This window comes from Plectropomus leopardus, chromosome 1, assembly GCF_008729295.1.
Source record: "Plectropomus leopardus isolate mb chromosome 1, YSFRI_Pleo_2.0, whole genome shotgun sequence".
Classification (NCBI taxonomy): Eukaryota; Metazoa; Chordata; class Actinopteri; order Perciformes; family Serranidae; genus Plectropomus; species Plectropomus leopardus.
The window spans coordinates 16,504,518-16,520,732 of NC_056463.1; the positions used below are offsets into that span (position 1 = coordinate 16,504,518).

General features: G+C 40.1%; 2 protein-coding genes across 3 annotated transcripts; one reads left to right on the top strand and one right to left on the bottom strand.

Annotated features, from left to right (window-relative positions):
- The first annotated feature begins 644 nt into the window (after positions 1-644).
- Positions 645-8,357, top strand: LOC121945283 (cartilage intermediate layer protein, nucleotide pyrophosphohydrolase). Of its 2 annotated transcripts, XM_042489789.1 has the most exons (9): positions 645-733; positions 1,501-1,677; positions 2,756-2,788; positions 2,886-3,155; positions 3,335-3,511; positions 3,621-3,926; positions 4,038-4,146; positions 4,269-4,417; positions 4,523-8,357. In XM_042489789.1, the coding sequence occupies exons 2-9, from the start codon at positions 1,605-1,607 to the stop codon at positions 6,880-6,882; spliced, it is 3,477 nt and encodes a 1,158-aa protein (XP_042345723.1). In that variant the 5' UTR covers positions 645-733; positions 1,501-1,604; the 3' UTR covers positions 6,883-8,357. The 2 variants fall into 2 exon arrangements, with proteins under 2 accessions (XP_042345723.1, XP_042346497.1); XM_042490563.1 differs by lacking the exon at positions 2,756-2,788.
- On the bottom strand, positions 7,204-15,133 carry eif3jb (eukaryotic translation initiation factor 3, subunit Jb). Its single transcript, XM_042491762.1, has 8 exons — positions 14,996-15,133; positions 14,758-14,846; positions 11,277-11,334; positions 11,046-11,152; positions 10,836-10,932; positions 8,939-9,109; positions 8,733-8,806; positions 7,204-8,414 (listed from the first exon to the last, which is right to left on the bottom strand). Exons 1-8 carry the CDS (start codon positions 15,006-15,008, stop codon positions 8,286-8,288), a joined length of 738 nt encoding a protein of 245 aa, XP_042347696.1. The 5' UTR covers positions 15,009-15,133; the 3' UTR covers positions 7,204-8,285.
- Between the last annotated feature and the right edge of the window lie 1,082 nt (positions 15,134-16,215).

Below are 16,215 nucleotides of genomic sequence, written 5' to 3' on the forward strand. Positions count from 1 at the left end.
GCAAAGGTGATACATTTGTTTGAAGAGGGCAACATTAGTTTGACCAACTTATAACCCACTTATTAAGTTAGTTACACTGACTTTATGCACCCACATTTTACACGATGCTTTTGCAGAATCTCTCACTTGTTTATGTATTCACACTGACGACATCTAACTGTTACAAATAGCAAAACCTCCATTCGTCTCTCTATTGTCACTGAAACACAACGGTAAAGAAACGCACTGCTTGTGCACACTTGCATATTGAGGCTCAGTGAGGGTCTGTGGGTCAGTGGTTGCTTTTGCTAACTCAAGACTATTAAATTCCCTCTATGTGATTGCAGACTGATCAAAGACATGTTTCTGGTCTGTTAACATTACATAATAAGTGTGGATAAACAGTCAGATGCCACACAGGAGATCAATTTATTAACGCCAGCAATTGTTACTTTGCCACCCTGACTGACTTTTTATACGTAGCACTCTTTACCGTCAGGTGTCATGGTTTTACAATTGAAGGTGAAAAACTGTAAGGATAACAGAGTGATCAAAAGACACTGTGGCACACTGCCAAGGGAGGAGGGAGGGGTGCTGGGGGCAGGGAGGTATAAAGGAGACAGTGGAAGAGCGAGCTGAGCCAGAGTGAAGAACGGAGGAGGAGAGAGATGTGAGAGAATATAAGGAAAGAAAAAAGAGAGAAAGAAGGGCATTCTTATAGAGAAAGAACCAGACTCGTGCGCTCAACAAGAAGGTAAGAAAGAGACAGATTATTATATAAATTCAGTTTGCTGAGCAGTTATTTTTAAACTATGCAGGCAGAATATATATATATATATATATGCCTGTTTTGTATATGATTAAAAATGTAATCACCAAATTTTTAAAGTGGTTTCAGATTAAAATAAGGGAAGACTTTGTTTTAATTTCAGAGTCCGTAATTTAAATATTGTCGTCATTTGTAATTGCAGTGATCATGTATGATACATTAGTCTTTGCCTCACATTACTTGCATATCTGCTAATAGCTTTTCTGGTAATTACTGCACTCTAATGTATTGCCTGTAACTCATTAGGGACTTATTTTATCAAAATAATTTATTTCAACTCAAAGGCAAGGGTTTTTTTTTTTTTTTTTAGGAAACAAATTCAAACCTTATGTATGTGCGTGGGTGTTTGACCTGCAGTTTCTCATCAGTGGATGCAGAAATATTTGAGCGGTCCAGTGACAAATGGTGATGGCTAACACAGATGTGTAATCTGAGTGGGGGGCTTTGGCCAAACCATTTTTTTTTTCACCCTAAAGGACAAAGACGATAGAATCTATGCTTAAAGACACATTTTTGTTCTAGGTGTGATCTTTTGCTTTATTCTGTTTTATAAAGTTAAAAAACTTTGTTTAAGTAGATTTTGATAACATGAATTCTATGTGACTCATATCTACAGGTAATTAAAAGGGATGGGTTGTCTTAGATTGAATGCAACATTGAAGTCTGTGTGTGTGTCTTAATTTTCTTACCAGTGAGGCTCTGCTGCTGGACTTTAGCTTCTTTGGAGTTTCTGGTGTGAAACGCACATTAGGCAAGGTGAAAGTTCAAGGGTCAGACGTAGCGGCAGCGTGAGAGAATGTCGGTGAAGCCTCTTCTTCTTCTTCTTCTCATCCTGGGAATCACTGCAGCCACTGTTGTTGCAGCTCAAGGTGGGTCAGTCACCGATGCAATACACCATACAGACATACACACATTCTGAAAAACAGATGGGGACATTTGAAAATGTCAAAACACAGACACACAGTTGTGCAATGCAAAGTTTGAGAATGATTAAAGGTAGGTAGGCTGATAAAAACAGACAATGTACAGACAAAGGAAAATTGAATGTCATTGTGTAATTTAGATGTCTTTCCTACAAACACTGGCCTGCAGCTAAAAGTATCTTCCTGCTGTGGTTTTAAAACCAGGCTGTTTGTGGGCAGCTATGTTTTCTAAATCAGATACCCCCCTGCTGTGTTCTTCCTGTGTGTGGTTTCTCAATCAGTCAAGTGGTCAATGTTTATGTTCAAAACTGACATGAGGGTTTGTGTTAGACAGCAGCAACAACAACAACTCAATCACAGTTTGCAGATTTTTACGAATACACATACTCACCTGCAAGGAGTGTTTTCCTCCTGAAGCATCACTCGAACCTCTAGAGATAATAAATATTGCACTAACTGAGGGGAAACACTTCACCCATAAAATGACGATTTGTAAATTGATTAGTCATGCTGAGTTATCTTTAATTTGTGAAGTAACCTGTTTTTCTAACGTCTCCACGGAAAACAGCGAACATATACTATATACACTATACTACACAAGTTGTGTGATGGTTGGTAAACAGATGTTTTGATACAGTTTTAGCTGTTGTTCAATGTGGTCCCCAATCTATCAATAAATCGATGTTTGTCGTTTTCCGTGGCAGCAAATGAGAAAAAAAAACATTCCTCATGAATTCAAGGTAACATAGCATGATTAACTGAAATGCAAATGGTCTTTTTGGTGGGTGTAGTACTCCTTTAAAGGTTTTCAAAATCAGAACTAAAAGATACAGAAACATTGTACTCAAGATTAACAGGATTTTATACATTTTATGATTTCATTTAATGTTTTAAATACTGCACATCTCACTGACTTTGGAGTCGATGAACTAAAGTACATACACATATGAATGTTTATGTACTTCAATCACATGCAATATAGTAAAAAACAAAAAGATCACAAGTTTTGATTTGTCTCTCACAGGATCGTGGAGAAGAGACAACAAAGACTCTGATGGTAACTTTTAAACCAAAAGTGTAGTCATAACAGCACAGGGCCTTTTATTTCTGGTGGTTCATGTCACGTTCCTAACATGTTTCTGTATTTTGTCCAGACAACTACGAATGGACCACATGGTTCAACGTTGATCACCCAGGGGGTCGCGGAGACTATGAGCAGCTGGAGGCCATTCGCTTCTACTACCGTGCCCGAGTGTGTGAGACTCCCAAGGCAATCGAAGCCAGGACCACTGAATGGGTCCCAGCCCGTGAAACTGGGGAGACGGTCCACGCAGACCCCTCTGTGGGCTTCTGGTGCCTCAATGAGGAGCAGGGCCCTGAACGCAACTGCTCCAACTACGCAGTCCGTTTTCTCTGTCCCAAAGGTTCAGTCTCATAACAGCTTTAATTCATTCAGTCAGCAATAGTTTTTCTCAGAGTAAAGGCAAGACTGTTCAGCCGAGTCTTTTACTTTAAAACTTAACTGATGATATAAGAGAACACCTCATTGCTGATGAGCTTCAAGCGATTATCTGACCATGCCTTGCATTTTTTTTTCCAACAGACAGCGAGAACACTCAAGGTAACTGGGGTCCATGGTCAGACTGGAGCCCATGCCCTGCCCTCTGTGGTCAGGTTGGGGTCCAGCTGCGCTCCAGAAACTGCCAGTCTCGCTCTATACCTTGCAGTGGGCCAAAAGTAGAAGGAAAAGCATGCAATGGACCTGAGTGCCCACAAACAGGTAAACTAGCCCCAATTTGGTGAAATAAAGCCTTCTCCTGCAATTTCAGTCATCAGATCTTGGAGGTCCAGTTTTCACAAAATGACTAACTTTTCTGTATTCTTTTTAGAGTGCTCCCTGCAGTGCGTGATGGGAAAGGTGAATGCTGAGTGTGACGCGTGTGTGTGTAAAGAACACATCTTGCTTGGTTCTGTTCGTGGTGCCGGGGGTCTCACTGCTGAGGGGGCTACCATCCTTCGCTATGGCAAACTCCTTACTCTTACCGACCACAACGGGCATTTCCGCATCCCTGGTATCTGCCCAGATGGCAACACCACCCTGACAGTTAGCCTGCAGGGTCACGCAACCCTTAGTGTTGTTGTGCCCCACAGTGCTGAACGAACTTCTGTCCTCAGCGTTCAGCTGAAAAGAACAGGTAGAGCGAATGTCTACTGATTGCAGTTTGAGCTGCATATTACTGACGAGTTTAAACATGTACAGAAGCTAAAATTGATGTGTAATTTTATCTCCAATTGTGATTTGTCAGAGAAGCTTCATGTGTTGAGCAACCCTGAGAGCAAGGTCCGCAGGGAGGGACAAACTGCTGCCTTCTGCTGCAAAGTGGCAGGAACACCACAACCAGACAAGTACCAATGGTAGGACTTGCAACAGTGAAATCATAGTGCTCAAATGTTATTGAGTCACAAAAATGCATCTGATGTGCAAATACTATGGTATATTCAGTGACTGTACTTCTTTTTTCTGTGTCAAACAACAGGTTTCATAACGACAGTCTCCTCGAGGAGCACTCTGAGAGCACCTTGGTCCTAAAAAATCTGCGTCTTGAGCAAACTGGGGAATACTACTGCAGAGCAAGTGGTCCCTCTGGGGCTATAAAGACCAAACCAGCTACACTCAAAGTCTTAGGTGCGTTCTCAACAAATCAATAAGGCGCATATTGTATTTTTCTTCAGAAAGATTGCAGTATGAACAAACTAAATAAACATTTTGATTCCTACATCTCTTCCACAGGTAGAGATGAGCATTCATGTAATCCAACGCCTGAATCTCACCTCATCCGGCTTCCACATGACTGCTACCAAAACAGCACAGACTCCTACTACTACGATGTGGGCAAGTGCCCTTCAAGTACATGCGCTGGAAAGCTGGACAATGGCATCAGGTGCAAAGACAAAGTGGCTTACTGCTGTGGTGTCAAAAAGATGGAGGAGAGGCAGCTAACATGCCAGGGCTACCAACTGCCCACCATGGTGGTGACGGAGTGCGGCTGCCAGAAATGTGTGGACACCAAGGCTATTGTGCACGGTAGGGCCATTGCTGCAGACAATGGTGAGCCAATGAGGTTTGGCCATGTCTTTATGAATGGTGTCAGAATCAGCCGCACGGGCTACAAAGGTACATTCTCCGTCCAGGTTCCTCCGGACACAGAGAGGCTAGTCCTGACTTTTGTGGACAACATGCATAAGTTTGTCAACACCACAAAGGTACTCCCATTTAACCCCAAAGGAGGGGCTGTTTACCATGAGATCAAACTCCTGAGGAAGAAAGCTCCTGTGACCATCAGCTCTACGGAAATCAACACTCTGGAGCTCGGGGAGGTGGAAGGCCAGGAGTCAATGGTTCAAATCCAGATTCCCCCCTACTCCTTCTACACGGAAAAGGGAGAAGTCTTCACAGGCAATGTTAATGCTAGCGTAACGTTCCTCGACCCCAGAGATGTCTCCACAGCTGCTACAGTTCAAAGTGATCTCAACTTCGTAGGAGATGAAGGAGATACCTTGCCGCTGAGAACCTACGGGATGTTCTCAGTTGACTTTAGAGGTGAGGAAAACAATGAGCCCCTGAACGCAGGTGAAGTGAAGGTCTTCCTGGATTCTGCCCAGGTGAAGATGTCTGAGCACCTCGATACCATGAAGCTGTGGTCACTGAACCCTGACACTGGCCTGTGGGAGGAGGAGGGGAGTCTGCAGATGGAGAAGAAAAAAAGAGGCAAAAGGGAGGAGAGGACCTTCCTGATAGGTAACATGGAGATCAGAGAGAGACGTCTTTTTAACCTGGACGTCCCAGAAAACCGCAGGTGCTATGTAAAAGTGAGGGCCTTCCGCAGTGAACGCTTCATGCCCAGCGAGCAGGTGGAGGGAGTTGTGGTGAGTCTTATAAACATGGAGCCCACAGCTGGCTACTCCACTAACCCACGTGCATGGGGCCGTTTTGACAGTGTCATCACTGGTCCCAATGGCGCCTGTCTTCCCGCCTTCTGTGATGAACAAAAAGCTGATGCCTACTCTGCCTATGTCATGGCCAACCTTGGAGGAGAGGAGCTGGAGGCTGTCTCCTCTGCTCCCAAACTCAATCCCAACCTCATTGGAGTGCCCCAGCCTTACCTGGATAAGCTGAACTACAGGCGGACAGACCACGAGGACCCAAGAGTAAAGAAGACTGCATTCAGCATCAATGTGGCAAAACCAAGCCCCAACACAGCTGAGGAAAGCAACGGACCAGTGTATGCATTTGAGAACTTGAAAGATTGTGAGGAGGCCCCGTTCAGTGCGGCACACTTCCGCTTCTCAAGAGTAGAAGGAGATCGCTACGATTACAACACAGTGCCGTTCAATGAAGATGACCCAATGAGCTGGACGGAGGACTACCTGAGCTGGTGGCCCAAGCCGATGGAGTACCGGGCTTGCTACATCAAAGTCAAAATCAACAGCCCACATGAGATCAATGTGAGGTCCCGCAACATGGGTGGCACCCACCCGAAGACTGTAGGCCAGCTGTATGGCCTCCGAGACACTCGCAGCATTCGTGACATGGACCAGGCAACTATTTCAGCTGTGTGCCTGGAGTTCAAGTGCAGTGGGATGCTGTATGATCAGGAGCGTGTAGATCGTACCCTGGTGAAGGTGATTCCACAAGGAAGCTGTAAGAGAGATCAGGTCAACTCTATGCTCCAAGAGTATCTAGTCAACCACCTTCCCCTGGCTGTCAACAATGACACCAATGAGTTCACCATGCTGGCACCTCTAGACCCTCTTGGCCATAACTACGGCATTTACACAGTAACAGACCAGGATCCCCGCACAGCCAAAGAGATTGCACTTGGACGCTGTTTTGACGGCACTTCTGATGGTACATCTCGTGTCATGAAGAGCAACGAGGGCGTAGCACTGACGTTTACCTGTGGAGATCGTGAGGTGACACACCAGAGTGTCTTCCAGTCCCTGCAGACTGCTCAAGGTCAGGCAGTAACAAGCGTGGTGAGAGGAGAAGGCAGGCAGAACCGACGCCGGCAGAGAGCTAATGCACCCCGCAGCAGCCGTAGACGAAGCACCAGAAATCCCACAGGCAAGTCCGCAAAGGCCACAAGCTAAACGACAGCACCAAAGGTCAAGGCTCTTCCTGGAAAACCAAATTAACATCTGCAACAGAGATTGGAGAGGATAGGGTGAACATTATGTTTTGATACAAACATTTCAATATTGACTTTTTGTTCTCACTAAAAAAAACAAAGCTATGCCTATTTCTTGCAGCTACTTCTCAAGGAATATTTGCAGTTATTACATTTTCATCTGTACTGTGGTAAATATTTACTTGAAATTGTAAATAGAATATTTATTACATACCTTAAAAATTAGTCATCAGGGTGCTGGTTTATGCATTTAAGCTGTAAACAAGACGAGAAACACAACTTGTCCTTTTGACCAGCGATTTATTAAATTAGATGCTTATAAAACATTGCAGATGCTGTATCTTCCATATTGTGTGTATCCAATTGTCCATGTAACATTGAAACTGGTCAATTGCTAAAAAAGAAAAGGAGAAATAACGCCCCTTTCAACTAACTGTAGCCCAAATGAAGACATGGTGGGGTGAAGCCCATAAACCCCCGCTCCTCATCACACTTGATACAAGCCTGCAGAAGCAATGATTAGGAGACCAGTAACAGCAAGTTAATCCACTTGCCTGATCCATACTTTATCTGCATTAGAAGAAATCAAATTAGTAAATTACATTTTTGTCATGCACAAAAAATACCTATCAGTACTCTTTGCTCCATAATTTCAAGGATATTCCAGAGATGTATCAAGAGAATGGCTGTGAGGTTTTAAAGTCACATTTATTATACTTGTCTATCCCTTTTACCTTACAGTGAATGTCATGTGCTCTCTGTAAAATTACAACTACTACTTACATGTTGCGTCAGTCTCAATCACCCACAATGCAACCTTTCCAGAGATAGATGAATAATTGTTCTGAATTTTGGCAACCGAAGTTATAGATACTATATACTTTCCTGTGAGATAAACATCCACAGGTAAGTGAGACCTTTAATATATACATGACATTCTGGTTAAAGAATTTGCATAGAACCTTGTTGTTTCTATGTCACTTCACTTGTAACTGCTAATATTGTATCTGACATTTTGACAGGAGCAGCATTTAATAAAAATGAGCCCCGCAAAAATCAGGCAACAGCAATTACAATGTATTTTCCATTGAAGCCAGGTAAACCAACAGATAATACATGTTCAATGTGTGTGTATGTGTGTGTGTGAGTCGAGGCTGAATGAGACAGAAAAGGCAATTCCATATGTATGAACATAAAGAGTTGGTGAGACTGGATGCTCCCTGGTATAGTCCCTCTGGTCATTGAAGCAAAATGAAGGGGGCAACACATAGTTCAGATTTTCCAGGATGGCACTGGACAGCATGAAGGTACAGCTGCATTTCTGAGGGATGAGAGAGGGAAGGGGCAGTGGTGAAGGAGCCAGTGTCACATGAAGTCCTCATAGTCTTGGGCGTAGCCACCATCAAACTCTGCATAGTCAAGGTCATCTCTCATCTGTGCTTTCAATCCACCTCCAGGTACAACCCCCTTCTTCTTCTTCTTTCCTTTGTTTTGCTGTGAAGGAAAATAAAAGTCACTTTAAAATATGGAATTTATGACTACATATTTACAGCTTTTTAATTTGATATGAGAATCAAATGAGAATCAAACATGGTTATTTCTTTGATGGTTAACTGGTAAGTTACATATTAAACTTGGACTAACAAATACACGACTATTAGATTTAGTATAAACACACGAACAAGCAACCAGACTGGGTTAATTTCTACTATGAGCACACATCGGGTGACTGCTTGGTGAACAGCACCCCCTTCTGAATACAGACTGCAGATCAGAATTCATCTGAGAAAAGTCATGCATGCAGTTACTCACTTTTTCTTGTTTCTGTTTTTCACTAAGAAGGACTGACAGGGAATTACTGACTTTCTTCAAGTCATCTACTTCCACTGTGAGAGTGAGAAAGAAGAACAGTTACTGGTTAAGCCTGCTTTGATTGAACTTTAAGGTACTGATATAGTAAATAAGTGTAATAATAAATATTTTTCAGGAAAAAAAAATGTAAAAGATGATGTACTTACATGAAATACAGAGTTCCCGAAACAATGAATCCAAGAAACTTGAATAATGCACAGATTTTTCAAACTGGGATATCTTTTCTTTCAGCAATTTTTCAAACTCTGTGAAGTCTTCTTTGGAGGATGGACACATGGCATCAATGCCAGTGACACTGTTTGAAGTGCTGCTGATACCTGAAAAAATATTCATAAAAAGGACAGTTTTACATATCCATAAAAGGGTATATGAAGTCACAGATGCAAAGCTACACTTACATGTGGACTTATATTGAACCTCCAGTGTGTTATCAGTGTTTATACCAACTCTTAAGGTTGTTAAGCCATGCTGAATTTTGAGGGTGCCAAGATGACAGCAGCACCAAGAAACTGCATTACCGAAACGCCAAACAATATTTGTGGTCGTTTAGAATCACGGTAACCGGAATAAAATTCCAGACGGTTGGTATTACCTTTTCAAATTTTAAATATCATTAAAACTGTGTTTGATAAACTCACGGTAAATACTGTACAGCATCAACCAAAGTTAAGAGCAGCCTCCCATTAGCATGTGCGCTGGCGCACCAGGCAACATAGGTTTGTTTTGTATCAGTAAAAACATGGTGGAAAGTAGTGACAGCGCTCTGGAGATTTTTCAGCATTATTGTTTATAGAGGGAGCGTGCAGCAGACAAACACAGTGATGCTACTCATCCCCTGTCCTCATTTACAGTGACACAGACGGAGAAAGGACGTCATGGACAGGATGCTTTCAGTGTGTGTCTGTACTTTTTTTTCACATTTCAGCAATACTGCAATTTTACTGATCATGATAATTTTGGTCACTTAAACTGTGGTACAAATTTTTTATACCGTTTCATCTTTAGTGTCACCACTGCCTGTCAAAGACATTTTGACTTGTCGAAGCAGGAAAAGCACAGGATATACTAATTATATTAACAGTGGCTCTGTTCTGATTTCGTTAGAAATTAAGCCAGCATGCACAATATCGGGACCCTGAAATAAAAGCTGTAAAATGGAACTCAGTAATCAATAAGTTTATCATTTTACGCCTGTGATCTTCCTATTTGTCAAGTCAAAATATCCTCTGTGAAAAAGGCCCATTATACCATTTGTCCACCAGAGAGCACCAGTAGGCTTCTTGGTCACAACTCTTACAAAAAAAAGTCTGATCATTTTGACATCATTGTCTGATTCTTTTTAAACTCCCAATTATCAGTATCCGATTCAGTCTTAATATGAACAAATTCAAATGTGGAAAGTAAATGTAACCAAGTGAGCAATTAGGCATAGAAATACTTAGCTAAAAAAAAAAAAAATCACCATTTGTATATTTTAGTAAGTCATGCTGTGTTACCTTGAATTTGTGAAGAAAACTTTGCTGTTTTCAGTGAAGACATGAGAGAAAAACCAACATTTGATTTACTGACTGATTGGGGCCACTGTTTAACAACAGCAACACTATATCAAAAGATCCATTTACAAACAAACAACTCATGCAGTACAATTCAAGTACTTTTTGATTAAAGTACTAAGCATATAACTGGATAAATGATACCTGGATTATACTGCATGAGTTGTGCATGATCTTGTGAAAAGATGTTTTGATAGTTTTGCTGTGGTAAACGAAGCTCAAAACGTTTTCTTCACAAATTTAAGGTAACGCGGTATGACCAACCGATATACAAATGGTCATTTTTTTCTGAAGTATTCCTTTAAGCAAACAACACCCAAATTAAACATGACATATTAGAAACTATAATCTCTCTTAAAGGGTATTCAGTAAATGTGCATTTTTTTCTTTTATACAAAAAGGGAAGCATTGTGATTTGTAGAAGACTATTTAATTGTTACTATGAAAAAAGAAAGATTTCTTTTTCCAAGTTTGATTTTTTGTGCCTTACCAAAAGCATCTTTTGCTAGCTCCAAGTCTGCGTCTTCCTGTAATTTCTTCACTCTTATCTTCTCTGCAAGTTGTTCTTCAGGAGTGAGCTCTTCTTGCTGTAACAACAGATGTTATAAAGTTAAAATGAAAACATTATTGGAGATGACAGAGAGGACAACAGTTTGTTAATTATACTGAACTGTTTAAGCCACAAAAAATAAAAACTTACATTTCTCTCCATCTCTCTCTCCTTCAGCTCCTGTTGTTTTTTCTTTAGCCGGTTTTCTTTCTCTTTGATCTTCTCACTCAACTTTTTCTTTTCAGAAACCTTTGTCTCTAAAAATTGAAATAACGGAATAAAATAAATTTGCGGTAACAGCAGACAACTTTGCTACTTACTACCATATAATACAATGTAATATGTTCTTGTGAAAAGGGCAGAAATTAAATAAATACATACCATTTTTTTTCACCTCTGCCTTTTTCTCTTCGTCCTCATCCTCATCATCCCAGTTGTCCTGTGAATAAAAAAGTCAAAGTGGGATGTTACCATTTCATTATGCAGGTTACACAGGCAAACCTCTGTAAAAAGACACGGATAGAGCCAAATGTTAACTTGACAAAAATCATTTTAAAAACAGAAGCATACACCACACTCTGCCATAATAATGCCAGCACTGAATAATGAGGTTGTCACAATTGGCCAAAATTAGGTTCCATTATTCCTTTAAAAAAATATAAATGTATCTTCTGACCATTCGAGTACTATTTTTGTGCACTATGTCCATTAAAGAGAAAACTAATAGAGACATCACGACTTGGGTACAGGGTTCCTATAGCTAATGCAACTCAGAATTAACTTAGACAAACTTTACAAAAACCAAACAGAAGGATATATAGAAACAAACATACACTGAGGTCAATTACTTCGGGTTAAAAACAATTTTGTCCAAATAGTTATTGCAACATAAAAATGACTTCTGTGTCATGTGGCAGAGACGAGGTCTGGAAAATACCTGGCCTTTGTTCTTGGCAATTTTATGTTTCTCACTCTGCGAGCAGGATTCTGCTGCCTTCATTCCCATCGTGCTGACTGCGGAGTTGAATATCAGAACTTTTTAATATAAAATACACAAGCTTTGTTTGCACTGCCTAACATTGGTTTCAACCAAAATGTGAAATCTTGAATAAATAGCCAACTTTATTGAATTTGCACTTTTGTGTGTTGTCCTGGGTACAACAAAGCTTGCAGACACCCGATCGTCTGCTCTGAGCATTACGGATGAAAATAAAATATGAGTGTTGTTGGTTCCAGCATCTGATTTATGTGACATTAATGCGAGAGGCATGCGGAAAATTATTTTAAAAATAAATACACAGACATTGCCAATTATTTTATAAATTCACAAAGAAAGGTCAAAAACAGAAAGTCATAAAATCCTATTGCCCAGGTCTTAGCATTTTTAAGGCTTTTGGGGAAATTATTTAGGACATTTTAATACAAATTAAAGTTTTAAGATTAAGGTCTTGGATTATTGAATCCAAAGCAAAGACTTTTTAATGATCTGTGGGAAACCTGTTTGTTGGTATATTTTTTTCAACATGAACATAAAAATTTTTGACAATTTTCAACCCGCTCCGTGTCATCACGGTGCGTGCAGAAGAACGACACCTGCCCAGAGCTCCCCACCCATTCGCCAGCAAAAGTACGCCGGGCTGACCTCCACTGGCAAATAATAACCACACATTACAAAATCAACACATAAATGCACTATTACAGCTTTTTTACTTCATATGGATAGACCAAGAGAGATTCAAACAGCTTGCCCGTCGTGCTGTGCACTATACAGCAGAAGTTGTTAGACGTCAGTCAACAGGGTCTATTTATTATCACTTGCAACTTATTTTAAAACCTGCAGAAAGAGTCTGACATGCTCCTGTCCAGAATTAATATTTCTTTATCTATTTGTTGTTTTATTTATCAACATTTTTTTTGATGATAATGGTCTTGAATCTACCTCAGATATGTAAAGTGTCCTACCATTTGGCAAATGTTGTCATAGTCTAACAATAAATAAAAGTTTAAACAACAATTAACGTTATTGTTTCTTCCATTTTTCACTCAGGAGCAAAAATCAACTTTACAACTAAAATTAAACTAAAAAAAAAAAAGTAGGATAAGGGCATGGTGAAGACCTTGACATAAGCTATATTCACAGTAGGGTTGCAACACTACGAGGTTTTCATGGTAAGAGAACAGTCTCAGGAAATATAGCGGTTTCATGGTATGACAGTATTACAAATAAATATTACAGAATTGTTATTCTTATTATCAGTCAGAATGACCCTTACAAGAATGACAACAGAGAGGTTAGTTTAGGTTAAACACTTTTGTTATCAAAATAATTAAGACTTGAGACCATTTTTCTTTTTTCTTTCTAATAACGCAGATAAGAAAAAGTACACAGTGTGATGATCATCAACTTTCATATAATGGTATATCTTAAAACTGGTATATCGCTGCAACTCTACCTCACAGAGCCTTCACCCTGCAAAACATCCTTGTCCTTCTTCAGAAGAGTACAAACTTAAATAATGAAAGAGCTAACTGAACTATGATCAAGCTTCAGCAGAAGAAAAACATTCATTTGTCAAGAAAGTAGCCTATTAAAAAAGTACATGTCACAGACAGGGAATAGTATAAAAGTTCCTAAAAATAACAAGAAAACTCCACTGTGTTGCAATGTTCATATGACACAGACTTCTCAAAATCACTAATTTACATAAAAAACTGCAGTTATTGTGGTCCCTGTGTAGGTTACAATTTATCATTATTATGTACTGTTATTGTTATGCAATGAGTATTACATTAAATATCCATTTAATATGTCACTTAGGGGTCGACATTTTACTCAGTGACAGAAAAAGGGCATCTTAAGGGTAAAGGGTTAGAGACAACTGCTGTAGATGACATGAAATCATCAGTTTCTTTAGTTTGGGGCTCCATATGTGACAGAAAACTGAACAATTGAAGAGGCCTCTACCAGCACTTTCCCTGGGTCAATAATCCGAGGTTTCTGGACAGCAACCATGTCAACATTCAGCTCATAACCACCTGTATTTCAGTATCAACTGTGCTCCAGTTTCCTACTACACGCCTGATGAAAAGCTGGAAAGTTCTAGGCCTCGGTCTTGGCTTGAGTTGAGTCATCAACCCAGATGATTTCATGTGATTGTTGCTAAAGTGGGTTAGCAAGCTAACGCCGCCTCATGTTGAACGTAACTCAAGCTGAGCGAATCCAGGACAGGACACAAATGCTAATCACCTATAATCATGTAATGCAACCACCTGACGAGATAACTGTCAACATTAAACACACAATTGACACGGGAGTACTCCAAACCACTTAACTTAACGACGCTATCGTCGAGGTTACACAACATTAAAGCTCTTTTGACTGATGTGGGAGCTAGCGGCTTTGCTAGCTGAGTGGCCCGGTAAAATGTTAGCTTCAAGCTATCCGAAACTAGCCCGGCTAACCAAGAACTGCATCGTTAATAGTCAGCTTCTTGATAAAAACAAATAACATCCGACTACATAATTTACACTGAATCCACAGCCGTCAACTGGCACGCTAATATTTAACGTCACGCCAGTTAAAAACCGATGGCTAGCCTGGTGTTAGCTAGCTAAGTTGGAGTTACTAACTTACAGGCAGCTTAATGGAGCCACATGAGTTAGCCGTCAGCTAGCACGAAGCTAACACGGGAACAGAGGATTGACAGGCAGCCAGAGACCGCGCTGAAGCATGGCTCCACAGCGGGGGCAACACCGCTACAACCGGGCGTTAGCTTGGCGTTAACCGGCCCGGCTATCAGCCCGCCTAACTCCGTCACACGGTGGCTAACTTAAATATAAGTGTTTTGACACGATTATTTACCTTAACCTCTTCATCTTCGTCTTCGCCTTCCCATTTATCCATCGCTGCCGCCTTTTTGATCGGCTCCTCCGGCTCGAATGTCTCAGCGTCTGTAAAAACGACAACATGAAATTCGTTAGGCCAATCCACATCTAACGACCGAGTCTGACAATAAAGTGGATGTTCGGCTCGTTTTACAAAGACTGAGACAAGCGGGTGACGGACAGATAGCTATCCTTCCCAACTTTTAGTTTCTCACCCCAATCCGCCATGTCGGCTGTGTTGGTTGTGTTTGACAGGCTCACAGTGAAGTCGGTGCTGCAGCCCGTTGGCCACGTTCAGAAACAGCTCCCACCTTCCAGACGTCACTGCGCGTGTGAGCTTATCGACTGACCCGACTTCACTGCACTCCTTCAGGCAGACTGACACTGATATGGCACCCGGGGCATTTCTGTTTATTTCATTAAATACCAGACATAAGGAGGAGGATATGGTGTGTGTGTGTGTGTGTGTGTGTGTGTGTGATCATATAGATATTTTTAAGTGCATACCCAAGAAGACCTTTCTTTTTAGTTTGGTGTTTAATTTTTTTTTTTTAACTTTACCTATTTACTGACTATTTATTTATACATTTTAGTCTGTTTTACTAGATGGTATTAGTTTTATTATTATTATTTTTTTTTTTACATTTTTATATATTATTTGTTCCGTTATTCTTCTATTTACCTTTTATCTACTATCTAGAGTATTTCATTTATTAATTTCTTTATTTTACTTATTATTATTATATTTATTACTTTTTTTTAAAAAAAAAAATCTTTTATCAATAGGTTTTATCCTGCCTCTGGTGTAGCCTCACTTATGGTAGGGTTTCCAACCATAACAGAAGATTACTAGGCTGTAAATTCTATATTGTTTGCCAAAGACAGTTCAAGACATGCAAAGTGGAGAGTAAAAATACTTGCAACTTTAGCCTGTTGACTTTGTATACATATACAACATATACATATTTTCTATACGTTCTGGTTGTATTTTAGTGAAGAGACCACTGAGTAATAAATATTTATAATCATTATAACCTTGCTTAAAGAACAGGGTGGCCTAAGACTTTTGCACAGTACTGTATGTTAGTGTATATATAATTTATATATGTGTGTGTGTGTGTATGCATTTAGGGTAGGATTAAATAAGTTTATACTTCTTCCTGCTCATTTTCCAACATGAAAATTGAGCCAAATGTGGAGGGCATTTATTGTCTTTTTGTTATCCATGTTATCAATATTTTTTTTATTTTTTTGTTATCCATATGATTTGTTTTACAAGTTTCAAATAAAGACATCAAACAAACAATGGAATATTGTACTTTTAACTTCACTAGTAAAAGGAAAAAAGATTTTAAAAGGGGTGGGGTGGGGGGCACAGAAACTGTAGATGTGAGTCAGTCAGAGGTAGATTCACTTTTAATAATTTAGGATACTA

Excerpts from the sequence above, each read along its gene's own strand:
- eif3jb (XM_042491762.1), bottom strand. Across the intron at positions 11,153-11,276 it reads GGCAGAGGTGAAAAAAAATG|AGACAAAGGTTTCTGAAAAG; the intron begins GTATGTATTTAT and ends TTCAATTTTTAG. Across the intron at positions 8,415-8,732 it reads AAAAACAGAAACAAGAAAAA|CAAAACAAAGGAAAGAAGAA; the intron begins GTGAGTAACTGC and ends TTTCCTTCACAG.
- LOC121945283 (XM_042489789.1), top strand. The coding sequence starts at position 1,605 with ATGTCGGTGAAGCCTCTTCTTCTTCTTCTTCTCATCCTGGGAATCACT. Across the intron at positions 3,927-4,037 it reads CGTTCAGCTGAAAAGAACAG|AGAAGCTTCATGTGTTGAGC; the intron begins GTAGAGCGAATG and ends GTGATTTGTCAG. Across the intron at positions 4,418-4,522 it reads AGCTACACTCAAAGTCTTAG|GTAGAGATGAGCATTCATGT; the intron begins GTGCGTTCTCAA and ends TCTCTTCCACAG.